Source organism: Diadema setosum, chromosome 12 (assembly GCF_964275005.1).
Source record: "Diadema setosum chromosome 12, eeDiaSeto1, whole genome shotgun sequence".
NCBI classification, from domain to species: domain Eukaryota; kingdom Metazoa; phylum Echinodermata; class Echinoidea; order Diadematoida; family Diadematidae; genus Diadema; species Diadema setosum.
Window position 1 is genome coordinate 13664528 of NC_092696.1, and position 19000 is coordinate 13683527.

Here is a 19000-nt window from a genome sequence, read left to right on the forward strand (position 1 = left end):
CCTTCAGAGGAAACTCATGTCATCAATATGTGATAGATCATGTAACCCTCTCAAAACCTTCCCAATTAATCTTTTGTGTCTTCCTGTGTAAAGAGTTCTAGCCTCTATAATTTATGTTTAAAGAGGTAATATGACCTATTATATGCTAAAAGTTTGTGAAAATAGAACATAGTAGTATTGTATCAAATGAGAGTTTTATGTCAAATCGTCAATGCCATGAATCAAGAGGAAATTCTCAAAACATTCTTGAAAAATGAGATCAGGGCAATACTGCTTCATTGTTATACAATACGTCCTAAAGTTCAGTGTAGCATGCAAAAAGCCAGTTGAATGTAGTAGCCTCCCAGGCCCCCCCTCCAGATCTCGGCCGTCGACCGCGCGATCGCGACGAAAGTTGGCACACACATTGCCTATGATGTAATCTACAGTAAGACAAAGTTAAATTATTAAAAAATTTTAATTTATGCTAAATTATGCATGAAATCAGACAATTTGGTATAAATCACTAAATAAAGCTCAAAATGGGCACATTTTTTTGTGTAAATATTCTTTTTAGTGTCCTGACCAAATATAAAAGAAAAAAATTGCGGCATCAGAAAAAATTTCTTAAGTATTTTATTGTTTTTTGAATTTCTTATGTATTTCTTTGTTTTTTCGACTTTATGTTTTTCATTGTTTTTTCAATGAAACTTGTCCGCGACATTGTTCCGAACAAGGAAATATGCTATTAATTGATTTTAATCAATAAAACCCCCAAATAATCATGCTTTTATGAAATTTGCCTGTAGGCACAGTTTGCTTTGAAATTGTACACAAATTCATGTTTTTGAGCAATTTTTGGTCTGACATGCATGTACATATTTATGCGCAACTTCAGAACCGCGCACCTGGGCATCACAAATTTGGTGTCAAAAGAAAGAAGTCATGAAACGTTGCGGCGATAGCTTTTCGCGTTAGCGATTCATCACGCGGAACGTCGAGGCCCCCCCCCCCCCCCCGGCCTAGTTAGGGTTAAAATTTGAAATGAGTCAACTTTATTAGACAATCTTTTTTTTTCTGATTTTCTGATTCTTCTGATTTCCTGAAAGAGGAATTCTCCTTCAAAATAATGCTAACATTTGCGATCATGGAATGAATTGGAATTACAAATGTATGGTTTTTTTTTTTTTTTGCAATTTTTGTAGAGCATTTTTTGGTAGAATGGTGTGATTATGCTGTAGGTATGTCTGAGAAATCCTTTTCACACTTCAATTTCAGCTTTAATTACTTTTGAAAAGATGATGCTCCTGTATTTAAAGGAGAAATCCAGTCCAGATATAAGTTAGTCTGATAAAAAAGAGTAAGATCTTATGAGTTCAGCAGTGAGAATTTGACTGATATCGGATGAAAAATAAAGAAGTTATGACATTTTGAAGTTTTGCTAATTTCTGCAAAACAGTTGTTGTACAGTGGATATGCAAATGAGTGAGCTAATCATGTCATAATTTGTACGTTTTCTTTGAAATTGTTATAAATTTGTTCTGTAAATGTATATATTTTTTCTGTTTATTCAATGGAAATGGAAATAAATTGAATTGAATTGAATTGAATTGAATTGAATAATCTCACAATTTTCCATTGATCGTGTACAAAAAATGATGAAAAATCAATGTTTCTGTCATTGAAGTCTGAAATGTGATCATGTTATTCCTGGTTGAATAACTTCAGAATAGTGATCAGTTATGTAGATACAATGTTTACCAGGATTTGAGGCTCGGGCATAGCTGTTGTTGTTTTAAAGAAAAACTGCATTTGAATGAAAAACTGGAAATTTCACAATTTTATGTACAAACTATATATGGCAAGTTGTGAGGGGATGACATGCTCACTTTGCCAGTAATTTGCATATTTGTTTTGACCGTTCGAGAACTACTGTACGAGCTGAAATTTTCGCGTACAGATATTTTCGCGAATTGCTACTTGGCGGACATTTTCGCGTGTTGTTAATTTCGCGGTTGCGACGGTCTAACTGAACGTAACTATTTGCGCGTTGTTATTTTCGCGTGTTGTTATTTTCGCGGTTCAAAGGCGATTCGCGAAATTCGCGAAAATAAAACCACCGCGAAAATTTCAGCTCGTACAGTATTTCTTGAAAAATTAGCGAAACTTCAAAATATCATAACTTCCTTATTTTCTCACGATTTTGATCAAAATTTTGCTGTTGAACTCATAATATTTTACTCTTTCTTATCAGACTAACTTATATTTAGACTGGATTTCCACTTTAAAGTTGGCATTAGTCATGCGTAGAACGTGCGTAATAAGAGTGACAATTTTTAGCATAATCTGATAATATTGTGGATGTTCATGAGTTGTATTGATCAAAAATCCCTTTTTTTTTTCTATTCATTGCATGGAGTACCACTTGATCAGATTTGATGAAGCGCTCCTTCAGAATCTGCCCTTAACTACCCGGTATTAAAATCCGCAACTGGTGACTTTTTTATTGGTTTTGTGATGCAGGGTCACAAGATATCGATGCGTTACCTTGTATCCTTAGGTGAAGGGATTTGCTTCCATCATGATCATTCATGAAACCACATTTAATCCTTTTTCCAGAGATGAGGAATTTTCCAACATAAAGTTAAAGGGGAAGTTTATCCAAATTTATATGTGGATTGAGTAAATGCTGCAATTTGTAGAGCACATGATTCTGACAATCCATTCAAAAGTGACAAAGTTTTTAAGTTTGAGTGCCACCCTTCCTGGATGAGAAAACTACAACTGTTTGGTGTCACTGCAGAACAACAATATAAAGAAAATGTAATGAGATTTCAACACTATTTGATTTTTCCGGGCATAATGAAAAAATACTTGACTCACCTCTTTCAGAAAGCAGGGGGAATAACATCACCCTCAGCACACGCGAGCCTGCGCATACGTCAGTATCAAGTTGAGGGTATATGTCCTTTTCATTAGGAACAGAACTTTGTAGTCCTCTCATCAAGTGGCAGTGGTATAGAAACTGTGAAAATTGATACACGTATTTTTAATGGATTCATTATCATATTTTCCTCAAACGACACTTATGTATTATGTTCTACTGATAGTGCTGCATTCACTCAATGCACCTTTTTTTTTTTTTTTTTTTTTTTTTTTTTACTTCCCCTTGGACATACAGTCATGAGACAGGCAGGACTGGATTGCACACATTGTGTCTTTACCTTCAAGTAGTTTAACAGTCGGAATTAACCTTGGTTGGCCTGTACAGCCCTTATGGTAGCACCGACTTGATTCATTATCTTTTACAATGACTCCTGAATATATTAATTATACCCTAGATCTCACAGTCACAATTTATGGATCATCATTAGATATCCCTTTTGTGCATTATCTCAGTTTGATACTCACAGTATGGCTATTGAATGGGGGTGGTGGGGAACACCTATAAATATGTGGTGAACATTTTACCCCAAACCAGTTGACATGTTTGAAACGTCAACAATCATGACAAAGCTGCCTTTTTATAAACAACAACTCAAAACTTTATTGAAGGCATGTATCACTGTTCATAGAAGGACCATCTGCATTGCAGGAGGACCGCATGCCATATAGATTGACAGCATGCTTTGTAGACTGACAGGCTCGTTGTTGCACACACACACACAAAAAAAAACAACAACAAAAAACAAGAAAAATGTGGAGTATTGTAGCATGGGTTTGCTTGATGTAATTGTCTATATTCACACTGATTGTACTTCCCCATTGCATTCAGAGGAAGGTATTTTGACAGGATGTGGCTTTATTCACAATGACAAAATTGTCATGACTCCACAGGCACTTCTTCCCCTTCCCCCTCTAAAAAAAAAAAGATCAGAAAAGTAATGTACAGTTATAATTCAACAGCAACAGCAACAAAAATCTCCATTTACTTTCCATTTTCAGGTATACCATTGCTGTGGGCTTGCATCATGTTCCAGCGGGATTCCCCTACATCAGGTGAGTGAAATTTAAACTTTCACTCTCACTTCTGGGCTTGGCCTGGCATTGCCTTGTACCCAGTAGCGTGGGGATACCATGCAATATGGGAAGACTGGCCTGACTAGGATGATATTTGAGAATCCTCACAACGAATTGCATACAGCGTTATCACAGCCGAAAGAATTTTAACTGGAGTCGGACGTCACTGATAAGCATGCCCTGATGCACATATTTGCTGATAGGCAACTCTGTTGTATTCCAGCAGGCTACTGCTAATGTTAAGCCCTGCTGTGATTTTTCTTTCTCTGTACTTGGAGACTTCTTTCTTCCAAGACAGTGAACAGTGGGACAAAACATTGATTAGCAATGTATTGGAATATTGAAAGTGAACAGAGACATGATATTCATATTCATTCAATAGTTCGTTTTTTTTTTTCCATCGAAGAAGAAAAAGAAAACATGATTCAAAGTGGTACAAGTTGTCAATTTGACTTTCATTCATCTGATAAGGACAGTTTGTCGAATACAATATAAAATGTATGCACGAATGATATTAAAAGAAAAAGAAAACAATGCACACTTGTTATGGTAACCAAAAAAGTAAGTAATCATGACAACGGAAAAGAGTGTTCCACTATTAAAAAAGCCAAGCTTGTAGGATGAGGAATGCTGGAATGAAAACAACGACAGCACCACCAATAAAATTTATATTTAAATTCATAATTCAACTTGTACATTTGCTCATTGATACACACTGTATGATGCTGATAATTCAAGCACACTGTCAACAATACTTTAAGGCATAATTTACCATTTGCAGATGAAACAAAAACCCAACATTAGTGCTTTAAAATAGATCTAAAATGTGAGTTAGGGATAGAAACAACCACTGTAAAAATTTGAATCCGTATAATCAATGTTAAGTATTGTTAAGTACACAAGATGTGAACAATAGTTATAATAAGAATGCTTCCAGACTAAGCCGTATACAGTTATGGTTTATTGAGAAGCATGCTGATATCTCCCCATATTTTAGGCTTTATTGCAAAAATTTTATATGGTAGGATGTTTTGTGATACAACAGACCTACACATATGGATCAAATGTGATATCTTGAACATTTTTGAAACCACTGCTCCCAAAGGTAAACTGGACCTTTAATATGATTTTAGAATACGTACTATGATGCATGATGTACAAGAGTGAGAGGGAGACAGATAGATGGAGAGAGATGGAGGGAGGAGGAGGGAGAGAGGGAGGGGGAGAGAGAGAAGGAGAGAGAGTATCTTACATCTAGATTCAGCATTTACAACCTTTGGAATCATGACGAGAATTGAAGGGTTTTCAATCTGACGTTTAATTATTAAAGTCTGAATGAATGAGAGCACCGCAGTTTTCGATAGGCAGTGTAGATGCTTTCTGAATTGGTTAATGATTTTCAAATTTCATCAAAATTTCTTTAAAGAATGAAATGGACTCGTGACATTCACAAACCTTGTACATGGTTGATATGGAAGAGAGTTTATAGGTGTAAAGCACATTTTCATTTTCCTAATATCATGTAGTAAATTTAGTAGTTCATTACATCTTTAATAGCTTTTGTTATTCAGTCGCAAATATACTTCTTCCACCATTCCCACTTATTCTAACATGTGATGTGTTATTGTCTTTTTTTATTTATTTTTCCATTTCAGTGACTCGGGAACAACTCCGCCAGAAAGTTGTCTATTTGGGCAGTTTTTTAACATGACAGCAGTGTTTGGTAAGACCTCGAGGCATATTTAAAACCCATCAAATGGATACTTTGTTATCATAAATTTAAAATCAAATTTGGACATTTGTTGTTGTTTTTTTATCTTACAGTTCTCAAAACTCATTAATCTTTCAAGTGGTCTTCAATTCACTCCACTGAAACAAACAAAACAAACAAACAAACAAGCAAACAAAAAACTCAGAGAAATAATGATTGAGAGATAAGATTAAGAGATAGAATTGTCACAGAAATGGTACAGAAGTTGATAACCAGTTGAAGATAGTTTGGAGAAAGTGCATTTTCTGTTCAAGTACCTACAGAGTCCTGAACAAGTGTTGACTCATTCTGTTGTGTCATGTGGTAAAAAAAAAAAAAAAAAAAATAAAACGTTTGAAAATTAGCCCACAAAATAGTGTGTATTCATACAAGACAGGAAGGCATAACGCTCTGAATATTACTGTTTCGCTTTCATGTCTTCTGTTTAATTACTGAGTCCTAAAACAAGTTCAGTCATCATGTTGTGTCATGTGGTGAAAACTAATTGGAAAATTGGACCACAGAATAATATAATGAGTATTCACACGAGATGATATGAAGGATAAAGCTCTAAATGCTCTTGTTTCATTTTCACTTTTTGGTATGAAATGAGGACAAACATTTATTATGTATCATGTGAGTGCCACCAGCCCTTGTGTTAATCCATTGCATGCCAGGGACTCTAGACATTGTGTACAATACTATGGGTTTTTCTGTCCCAATTGGCACACAGATCACGCAAAGAGTTAAATCAAATTCTTGGTATTGCCAATACCTGGGTGCCTCGTGGCTAGCATCACTTTAGATGCATTATGGGATAGCTCAGGGGATAAACAGTTTCACCTGGTTTTGGCTGCAGATGCACTCAGGTCACGTTCCATCTTCATCCGGGAGTATTTTTCGTTGAAGATTTCTTTGCTTTCCATCATGTGACCAGCACATTGAAGCCTTGCAGTAGTGAACCATGACTCTAGTGACCACAAATCTGATCAGTAAAATTCAGAAGTTTTAACTCTAAGCTCTCTTTTCTAAGCTTAATTCTAACCAAAGAAAAAAAGCAGCAACGAAAGAAAAGCAGATGAAAATTGCATTGAATCGCGTGGAAACTTAGACACACACAAACCAACCAGAAGCAATAATGCTCACAAGGAATCCCTCAGTGCATCTGTGACAGAGCTCTGAAGCATGCACAGAAGAATTTTTGTGCATTGTGGATACTGGGCATAAAGTGTCACTTTCAGAATCTCCTACACTGTATCCATCATGACCTGTGAACTGCATTCTGTTATAGTAATATGAACAATAAATCGCAGTTATTCACATACATGTACTGTATGAGCTGAAATTGTCATGTACAGATATTTCCACTAATTTCTACTTTGCTACTGATTGACAAATTGCCCTACATCGACGTAAATAAGCACTAAATTGATCAGTGTTTTAGTAAATGTAGCCATGATAAAAAATCATGGGCGTACATACTTGAGCAGGATTCGAACCTACGACCTCCTGATCACAGGTGTTATCTCCACTAGACCACCGAGCTTTCGCCCGACAGCAAGTGTTGGTTCTAATCATTATAGCATGCAGCGGGTACTGCGTAATTATTCAAATTCAGTCAAAATCAGTTGCAGTGAAACATCTCAATGGAAGAATTTCTTGAATTTGAATAATTTCTACTTGTTGAACAATTTTGCATGTTGTGAATTTCGCGGTTGTAATGGTCTGGTCTACGCAAATAATCACTAACGTACTTCACAAAATGAAACCACTGCAAACAGGAACTGCATGTGAACCAATCTATTCGGGGGGGTCTGCAGATTCATCTTACTATCATTCAGCTGACAACTCTGAAAGTCAATTCTGCAACTTGTATCGGAGGAAGTTTAGAGGGAACTGCAGATACATTTGTAAAATATGGGAAATCAGAAAGTACCATATTTACGAAATTACAAAAAATCCCAGTTCGAGAGAGCCAGAAATTTTTATGTACAGTGCACTCCCGTTATAACGAAATGCTCGGGACCAGCCGTTTTCTTTCGTTATAACGAAATTTCGTTATAACCGAACAAATACAATATATAACAAAAACAAGGAGATCACGCATATATCATATTCTGTTTATTGAATACTCATCATACACTGGAAAGCTATGTGAAATGGAATGGTACCTTTTTGATTTCGTTTGGATATTACATTTAAAAGAGAGCATAAAGTTGTTTGTTGTCACACAATAAGTCGTATAGAAAATAATAGTTTAGGATTCCGTTACAGTTCGCTATTCCAAAGATTCGTTTCTTACTAAAGTTCGTTACTCCGAAAGACTCTTTGTTCCGAAGTTTCGCCATTCCCGGGAATCCGAAGGTTTGTTCATTATTTTGAAGCTTCACTCTTCCGACGATTCGTTATTCCGAAAGTTCATAATCGGAAAATGAAACGAGATATGAAACTCGTCAGACTGACGAGTTAGGTGATACGCTTGGGGTCATCAGATGTCGGTCGTCTGTGATCGACAAAGAAAAGAATGTGATATAGGCACATTAAAGTTATATTGAGCGTGCATACAAAACCGTTTCTCTAACCTCTCGGCCACGGGACATCCACGGAAATGGTAAGGCAAAAAAGAAATGTATAGATATCACAGGGAGAAAATTCAATGCCCACTCAACCAACGTGGCCGCGTGAACATGTATTGCATTGCTAGACGGAAATGCGGCCATGTAACTACTGATGTCGCTATGCCATTTCTGGCAACTTGGGAAAAATACGTGCCGTAAACATAAAACCTATAATCGGCTGGTTTTGATACCTTGCCTTTAATCACAATTGTCAGTGTGATGACGTCATCAAAGTACAAAACAATGACATGGTCTTGAAAGACAATTGTTCAAAGTACAACACCTCCGTCGTCGTCATTACATACTATGATCGGTTTGACAAAGTCAGCCTGCAAAATTTTGCAGCAGTCGAAGCAATATGGTCTCCAACAAAAAGAGGGATATGGTGTGTGTGTGTGTGTGTGTCTGTGTGTGTGTATAGGTGCGTTTATATACGAATGTGATTTCTACTTGGACGAATATGTAATACAAAATTGAAGAAAAAAAGTAAAATAGCTAAGTATTTTGTTTCGTGATCTTGTGGGGTTCGAACCCGCACGTGTGCAACCTCACGTCTCTGAGACGTCGCCTTTAACCACTCGGCCATACGTCTCGACGAGAAACTATGAGGAACGTAAACCGCATGTATGTGAAAGATGAATCAGGAATCGTTTTGTCCACATTCCATTCTCATTTTCAGTTTTAAACTGCAAAATTGTCAAAGTGATGAGGAGATTTCAAAGAATAAAATGCATGACTACTGCAGCTTATTGTCTCAGTTACCACATACTTAAGTTACAGAGGAAATGGAGCAAAATCTGCTGAGATAAAGGTGCTTAAACGTTGTCAAGTCAATGCACATTAAAAAAAAAAAAAAAATCACCTCCCATAGACATAACACGTAAACTTGTCTGATTTTGAGTCTTTACCTTTAATAACAATTTGAAGTATGATGGTAAGTCTTCTCGAACCAAGAGTGCGGAACGTAAGCTTCTACGTGAAAGATGAATCATGACGATCACCCGTGACCGACACATCTTCAAAGGGATCAGTTATTAGAAGTGGAAGCTCCCATGCCAAGCATATTGTCTCAGCAATTCCAAAGCAATGATACCCTTACATTTAGGCATACCATAATTTCCCTCTGAAATCAATGGTAGGTATTATTCATGTACAATTGCTTGCCTTGTCCATAAACTTTGCTTTACAAACTTTCAGTGAAACGTGTCATAACATAATTCTGTAACTCCATTAGCAGGGATTGACTACATAAAGAAAGATATATCAAATTGAACGCTTAGCGCGTATAACTAAAGGGGATTTTAGCCTGATGCTCTGTTCTTCACTGCTCAGATACCAACAACACTCATTACCTACGGCTACGTATAGAGAAACAGCCATGACGAAAATAAGTTTTTCCTTTTCTTTGGCAGATAGACACACAACCCCTTTAAACCACACTATAATTGACATGGAGGGACATGAAAAAGTTCATTACTACTACTAAACAGTGATGCCTTCTACTCATGTAGCACAAGATACCTCTATAGCAACATAAAACCTGTCTACAACTCCGTTATTGCGTCAAACAATAACATCCTGGAATTTCAAAGAGATGAGCGAGACGCCATACACCTGGCCTAGAGTTAATTCATTCAGTTGCCATTCCTGCTCCAGTTGAGTTATGTGAATTATTTTCCGACCTGTCTTGTGACAGTGTAACAGGAACAAACGTAGAGAAAAGGAAAGAGAAAAGGAAAGGTGGCAAGCGGGGCACTGTACCAAGGGCAATTTAAACAATACGTATGATAAATGAAGCAAATCCAACCTCCAGCCTCCGACAAAAAAAAAAAAAGGAACTTGAGTGACTGTGTGTCGTGGGGTAGTATAATTGATAAGATAATACGATATTAATGACATCGATCGGAATAAAGCTGAACTGCCAAAAGAAAAACAAAGAAAGAGAGAGAGAAAAAAAAAAATGATAGCGTCCTGCGGGTCTCGAACATCTCGTCCTAAGGTAGTGCATAATGACCATGCAGCGCGATAAGCGACTATGAAGCCACACGGCTGTACCGAAGATTGGATGTGAAATGTATCTTTAATATTTTTTTATTATATATATATTTATCTTAAATCTTTATACCATTTACAAGATGAAAAAGTTCATTACTACTACTACTAAAGAGTGATGCTTTCCACTCATGTGGCACAAGATACCTCTATAGCAACATAAGAACCTGTCTACAACTCCGTTATTGGGTCAAACAATAACAACCTGGAATTTCAAAGAGATGAGCGAGACGCCATACACCTGGACTAGAGTTAATCAATTCAGCTCCCATTCCTGCAAGTTATTTAAACGTACATGTTCCTACCTTTCCTGTTACAGTATAACAATAACCAATGAAGAGAAAAGGAAAGAGCAACGAAAGGTGGCAAGCGGGACACTGTAACAAGGGGCAATTTACAACATTAAGTGTGACAAAATTAATGAAGCAAACCCAATCTCCAAACTCCAATACAAAACAAGGGAAATAGAGCAGCCGTGTTCACGGGTTACATATACTTGATAAAATAATACGATAAATGACATCGGAGTAAAGCTGAACTGCCGAAAAAAAAAAAGAAAAAGAAAGAAAGAGAAAACTCCTGCGGGAGTCGAACTTCTCGCCTTTCGGTATGGCGTTATGAACACCCAACGCGCTAAGCGATTACGCCACACGGCTGTCCTGAAGATCCTATGCGAAACTTAAATGTATGATAATACTATCGTGACAGTGCTGACTGAGATGGCGCTATTCAACTTCCCACAAGTGGCCGCGTGGATTCGACCAATATACAGTTGCAAAGAACAATCGGGAATCGTTCCGTACAGATTGCATTCTCATTTTCAGTTTTTAACTACAAAATTGTCGACCTGATGATGAGATTTGAAAATATAAAATGCATGATGACTGCAGCTTATTGTCTGAGCTACAACATACTTAAGTTTCAGAGGAAATGGAGCAAAATCAGCTGAGATAAAGGTGCTTAAACGTTGTCAAGTCAATGCATGGTTTAAAAGAAAATCACCTCCCATAGACATTACACGTAAACTTGTCCGATTTTGAGTCTTTACCTGTAATCACAATTTAAAGTATAATGATGTCATCAAATTCTAAAATCATGACATGGACTTGAAAGGCAAATGTTCAAAGTACAACATATCTGAATTTGGGATAATATTGAGCTTAAATAACAGAGATACGAGCAAATGAATGTCAGAAACAGTACCTCAAAAAAATTAATTCCACTTTTTTATTTAAAATGACGATATGATGACGTCATCGCGTTTTCCTGGCAATATTGATACTTGGAATGTTATTTACAATTCATATACTTTTGTAATATGCAATAGAAATATAGGGTCAACGGACGATTTAAAGAGCTATGGCGAAATAAACAAAGACATGTTTTTTCACTATATTTGCAGAAAGACGCGCACGCGGAATTTCAACTTTGACGCCAGTGCATTCCTTTGTTATAGGTCGAAATCGATCGGAAATCAATGGATATTGTTACTCAAAGTATAAGGAATCCAAATCAGTCAAAAAAATTGCATTTTCATGTTGCTTACGGGCTCTGCGCGCGAAATTGCGCGGACGGACGCGCACGCAAGAAAATGTTTGAAACGCTTAAAATTGTCTGAAACTTCGAGATTTCCCATTGGGAAGTTGTTTTGAGCCTTTTAAAATTTTGACGCGCGCTTAAGCGCGCGTAATGATGACCTGTGTAACTAGCGTTAAAAAGTAAGATAGAGCGTGACCTGAACTTCATGACCACCGAAAATGATACAGAAATGACATCTAGTTATGAAGTTATGATCGATCATGTGACAAGGTCCGAAAATCACAAAATGGCGCCTAGATGACGTCATAGATATGTTACTGTCATGAAAACCTTATTGTGGCTAGATTTTGTCATGAGACATGTTGACTGAAAATGTCATGTTATTTCGTGATGTCATTCTTGAGATATTGACGACACAAAATTGTCCAGAAAGAAAGAAGAATAAAAAAAAATAAAGAGAGATTTTGACAATCACAATAGGTGATACGCTGATAGCGTATCACCTAATGAGTTTCGTCATTCCGAAGGTTTGTAAATGGGAGGAAATGAGAAAGGTTCACTGTTCCGAAGGTTTTTTTAATCCGACAATGAAATAAGGTTTGTTATTCTGAAGAAGGTTTGTTAATAAAAAAATAAAAAAAATGAGAAAGGTTAGTTATTTAAAAAAATGAAATGAGTTTCGTCATTCCGAAGGTTTGTAAATGGGAGGAAATGAGAAAGGTTCACTGTTCCGAATGTTTTTTTAATCCGACAATGAAATAAGGTTTGTTATTCTGAAGAAGGTTTGTTAATAAAAAAATAAAAAAAATGAGAAAGGTTAGTTATTTCGTAGGTTCAGTTATCTTAAGACGATTATGATGTTTGCAATTCCCAAGTTTTCTTAGTGGATACACCTTTTTCACCTTTGGATTAACGAAACTTTTTTTTTAATGTTCCGATTAACGAAAGTTTAGAATTCCTATCATTTTCTGACTAACGCACCGTCGTAATAAGAACCATATCTCATTGTCGGTTTAACGAACTTTGGTAATAACGTACTGTTTGAATAACGCCAAAATGTTCGTAATAACAAACCCTATTTCATTTCCGAACCATCGGACATTTAGGTGTATAAGAATCTGTGTGTTTTGTAATGTAGTCCCTTCGGAACAATAGAACGAACCTTGTTTAATTTCAGATTATTGTATTACAATAATGCAAGTCCCCCTTGGAAACTGTGCAGGACACAAGGAGCGAACACGTACACAGTGATGTGAAGCGTTCGCCCATGCAGAGACGCTAAATGCTTGTTCCGCTACGTATTTTCGGAAGCGATTCGCATTTCGTAATAATGGAGCACATTTCTTTTGTTTTTCTTTGTCAGTGTCGCTCGGAAAAGACTTCGTTATAACGAAAATTTCGCTATAACCGTGTTCGCTATAAGCGAATTTTGTGCGATAGACTTCAATGGCGATAATTTTGGGACCAGAACTTTTACTTCATTATAACGAAATTTCGTTATAACCGTGTTCGTTATAACGGGAGTGCACTGTACCATCAATTTGTACAAACAAAAATAAAGTGTAATGTTAGCCAATTCTAGAGATTTGAAACAACTACAAAATGTATAACAGTACAGAACTCTACGAAAGACATTTTTTTTTTTGCCTCATGCAAACCTCCCAACCATTCCAAATTTTGAGGAAGGAACCTGTATTTTGACCATTCCCGCAGACATTCTCATCCTTTCGAGTAACCATTTTATACTCCTGGGTGGAGAGCAGCAATGTGGACAAAGTGCCTTTAATACTGAAAGGGCAAACGTGTTGGGCTTCGTTGGGCTCGAACCCACGAACCCAAACCACACTCATGTGATTCAGATACTTGTGCTCAAAGATAGTAGAGAATAAGATACGAAGGCGCGCGATAAAGATGGACACAAAATGGCTACCCTACATGATGATACAAAAGAGAGATAAGTACAAACTCAGTACACCTAGGAACATCACTCATTTCCAAAGGTAATGGTGTTTTTATTATCTTAAAAAGATTTAAAAATTAGAGTCGTAGCTTTTTTTTGATTAAGGGGATTATTTTGAAGAACAAGATTTTAGAGTAATAAGGATTATTTCGTGGAGGTAAAAATTTGGCAACAACATGATCTCACAATCAAAATGCTCGATAAACAACAGCAACATCTTCAAAGACAGCGCGTCTCAGGCAAAGACACACATCACCTGAGACGCGCTGTCCCTGAAGCCGCTGATGCTGTTTATCAAGCGTCAAGGCAGCACGTCTCAGTTGATGTGCGTAATACGCTTGAGGACCGCGCGCTGTCCATTTGTTTTGTACAGGATTAGCGCGCACTTTCGTGTCTTATTAGTTAAGCGTCTTTGCTTGTGCTCCTATGTGTACATCCCGCCACGACACTTCCATGCTGTGGTTACACTTTAAGTCAGAAGGAGATTGACAGACTTTCAGGCTAGGAAGTGAAAGTAACATCATGATGGTGACTGCATATCAGCAACTGTTCACTATTTGGAGCAGTGGTAATGTTAAAGTTACCACTGCACATTGGATGCATAGATAGTTCAGTTGTATCACAAAACATCCTACGTAAGTATCATATAAAAAAAGTGCGATAAAGCCACATAAAGGAGAAGTCATTTATTTTTTTCCATAAACCATAACTGCAGATGGGTTACTCTAGAAATGATTTTAAAGGGAAGGTAAACCCAAAGAGCAATGTGGATTGAGTGAAAGCAGCAACATTAGTAGAACACATCAGTGAAAGTTTGAGAAAAATCGGACAATCGATGCAAAAGTTATGAATTTTTAAAGTTTGGGTGTTGGAACCGCTGGATGAGGAGACTACTAGAGGATGTGACGTGTGAGTGGACAACAATACAAAGAAAATATAAAGGATATTCAACAAAAATTCACTTTTCTAGAATTATGAAAGAGCAGTGGACCAACCGCTTTCAGAAAGCAGGGGGAATAATTGCTACCCTTAACATATGTCAATATCAAGTTGATGGAATTTGTCATTTTCATGAAAAATGGATTTTTGTAGTATTTTCTTTATATTTTCTTGATATTGTAGTCCACTCATACGTCATAACCTCTAGTAGTCTCCTCATCCAGCGGTTCCAACACCCAAACTTTAAAAATTCATAACTTTTGCATCGATTGTCCGATTTTCTTCAAACTTTCACTGATGTGTTCTACTAATGTTGCTGCTTTCACTCAATCCACATTGTTCTTGGGGTTTATCTTCCCTTTAATAAAAATGTTGTCCACATTCTGTATTTGTATACAGTATTTAACAATTTACTTAAATTTTGTGCATTGGTTGTATCTATCTCTAACTCACATTTAAGAACTTTTTTGAAGCACTAAACCTGTTTTGTTTTGTTTTGTTTTTTTCATCTGCAAATGATAAATAGAGGCTTTAAAGAGAAATTCTACCCTGATATTTGTTTTGTCCACATACTGTCACTCTCATTTCCTTCAAGTAATATTGGCACAAACCGAACCGATCATATCCACTGATCATGAGGCAGACACCCCAGAACTTATTAGTGTACTGGTAGTCACAGAGACTCCAACTCTCCCGTTTTTGACGGGAGATCTCCCGCCGAAAGCCCATTTTTGCAAAATCTCCCGTTCTCCCGTTTGAGATTTGATTTCTACCCGCCCTGGCTCTGTGTCTCCCGGTGGAAAGGATTTCTTACTTATTTCTGTTGTATGTTGAAAAAATAAGCCTTAGATAGCACCAGAGAACACCTAGAACCCAAGGAACTTCGCGCCTCACACACATCAACTTAGAGTCTCCCGTTTGCTAGGGGTTTCGGGCGGGAGAATCTCCAGATTAGAAGGTGCTTGGGGTTGGAGTCTCTGTAGTCATATGCCAAGGACAGGTGTGGAACAAATTTTTATCAGGAGAAAAAATACATTGTAGTTCTGAAAAACTTTTTGCAAACAAACTGCATGGAGAGCTGCTCAACACCAAGATCACACAGAGTTGCTAAAAGTGCCCTACTCTCTCTTTAAAGCTTGTACAATCCATAACTTTGTTAGATTAGTGATTTTTCCCCCAAATTGTAACTGATCTACTTTCCTGATTCTTCTGTTTTCATACATTTAAAGTAAAGATATTTTAGGATCTATTCTCCCTTCAAATGCTGTGTGCAGTGGTGTGTCAGTCATCAGAAGTGCTGCACAGCTCTGTATCACAAGAGCCATGTTTGTTTGACACATGTATTAAAGGCAGTGCATTAAAAGTCAATGCTGGATAATAAGACTACATGTACTACAGTTCATGACATCATTGTTTAGTGCAATACAAGGAGAATTCCACAAAATTTCATTTTTTCATGAAAAGTGCACATTTCATGGACTTGTTACTGTCATAATATTGTTAATTAATAATTCATTAATTGATATAATTCACCTGCTTTCTGAAAGAGCTTTAGTCAAGTGCTCTTTATTATGCTGAAAAAGTGAGAAGGTGTTGAATTTTTTTATAGATTCTTTATATGTGACCTGCATCACAAAATGAACAGAAAGTCGCCAGTCATGAAATTTTAGTTAAGAGCGCATTATGAAAGAGCAGACTTTAAGCTTTAAAATGATGTATAACTCACATCAAATGGCCTCTCCTAACCTATCTAAATATTGGAAAGAAAGCACAAACTCAGGAAAAGTGTAAACTGAGAAAAGAGGCTCTGAAGTACAGTGTCTATTCAAGCGCTAATCTTTACCAAGCCGTGCTGGCTGTACGATGAATGGGAACAAAAAACAGGATGTAAACCACCAGAGTAACAACAATGAAGAGATTATAAGATTAAAGTGAAATTGAGAGTGCCGTATCAACACATTCTGTCCATAATTAATGCCAACTTTCAAAGCAGTAGCATCATCCTTTCAAAAGTTAGTGGAGTTGAAAGTGAAGGATGTGTACGAGGTTTTTAAGAAATGAAAAGGGGACTCTTAAAGACACACCTAATCACACTATTCTACCAAAAAATGTTCGAGATAAACTGCTAAAAAACACACTTTCCTGTACGTTTTATGATCCCAAATTTTAGCATAATGTAGAGGAAGACTTGCTCTTTCGGAAAATATGAAAAAGTCAAGATCGGCTTGGTTGACCCTTTTCACCTATTCTTAGTCCTCACACAAAAACAGTGCGTGCGACTTTTTGTTTGTTTTGTGATGCACGGTCACATATTGTGGTCCACAATAACATTATGAAGTGTAGCAGGCTCCTTATCCAGTGATGACAGCACCAAAACTGTAAAAATTCATAATTTTCTCACTCATATATTCTACTAATATTGCTGTTTTCATTCAATCCACATTGTATTTGGGCTTTGGTTTCCTGTAACCTGTTGGAAGACTATAGTCCCGGGTAGGGCTATACTCGTGTGCAGGCGTTTATGGGAAATGTGTGTTAAAGAAAAATCAGCTCGTCCTAAATGGGTTAATGATCCGAGTGGACACACGCGCATACCCACTCACATACCCACTGACACACACACAGTTGGGTGTGAGCCAGAAGCTTTAACGACCACAATACAAAATATTGAAATAGTGTGTGAACACTGTAAGGAAAGAACAACAACAACAACCAAAAAGCAAATATCACATGATGTTTATCAACTCTGGGGCTAAGTATAAGAATTAGTGATATATTAGAAATTTCTATTTTTATGCTCTTCCAAATTCCCCAAGTGATATGATCAGCAGGTTGCTGTTTGGCAAGGAAGGAATGCATGCTATCTGTATGAACTCTCCTTTTTCCCCTTTACTGATTTAACAGCAGTGTATGGAAAAAAAATATGCAAGTGGCTCAATAATTAACAAAGATTATAGAATCTTGCCCATGGCACTGGGAGCATCTTCCAGTTAGTTTTTGAAAAATATCCCGGTTGAGAATTCTGTTCAAGGCGAAATAATTCTATGAAGTACTCTCTTTTTTTTTTCTCTCTCTCTCTCTCTCTCTGTGACAATCCTTGTGACTGGCAGATTTATTCATTAACCCGTTGAAGACGAGTCCCGAGTATACTTGGGCAGGTGTCTATGGGAAATGTGTGTTGTAGCAAAATCAGTCCATCCTCAATGGGTTAACACAATGTGTGAACAGTATACCAACTGTAAAACCAAATTTTGATTTTATGGATTTTGCAAGAGCCCAGATTTGCAAAATTAAAATGCAGGCAAAAATTCTTGTCTGCACTATTTGCATTGACTGTCAGTGGCAAATTTTTTCCCAAATTTTGTCCTGTGAAGAAGGCTGTCAGCTTCATTTCGCGAAAATTTCATGCTGCGCAAATATTTTGGATCACAAAAATTCTTGTCTACACTATTTGCATTGAATGCCTGTGTCAAATTTGCACCAAAACCTTGTGCTGCGAAAAAGAGCGTCAGCTTCATTTCGTGAAAATTTCATGCTGGAAAATATTTTGCTTTTGCAGTACAGCATCCCTTTCACCAAGTAAGCGTACGCTTGCAATAAAGGGCATGTCATTGTTGTGTCTTTGAAGGACTACTGGTAACAATCGTTTGAAGATATCATAGTCTGACAGCACAGAGTATAGGAGTAAGTTCAGTGTTTTCTATTCGAAAATCCACATCTATAATGGTCTCTCCATTATTTCCCCTTCTTTTTTTTTTTCACCCACGAGGCACACACAGAAGTGTCAAAGTCAATTCTACAAAACCCTTAAAGGACAAGTTCACCTTCATAATATAGGAGAAAATGTAGCAATATTGGTAGAACCATGGAGCTACCGTAGCTCCATGGTAGAACACATCATTGAAAGTTTGAGGAAAATGGGACAATCCGTTCAAAAGTTTTGAATTTTTGAAGTTTTTGTGCAGTAACCGCTGGATGAGAAGACTACTGCAGTGTACGATGTCACATGCGTACAACAATATAAGGAAAATATAAAGAGAATTTCACAAAATTTCATCTTTTGAAAAAAGTACACATTCCCTTGACTCGTTACCGACATATGTCATGGGTAATATTATTCCCCCTACCTTTAGAAAGAGGCAA

The 19000-nt window shown here is 37.0% G+C and overlaps 1 protein-coding gene across 1 annotated transcript in view; it reads left to right on the plus strand.

The window, feature by feature from the left end:
- The window catches only part of LOC140235733 (DNA damage-regulated autophagy modulator protein 1-like), a 33810-nt gene that overhangs the window by 3453 nt on the left and 11357 nt on the right, over positions 1 to 19000 (plus strand). The window contains exons 3-4 of the mRNA XM_072315746.1: positions 3925 to 3978; positions 5655 to 5722. Of these exons, the coding sequence (XP_072171847.1) occupies positions 3925 to 3978; positions 5655 to 5722 (122 nt within the window). The remainder of the gene's footprint in view (positions 1 to 3924; positions 3979 to 5654; positions 5723 to 19000) is intronic.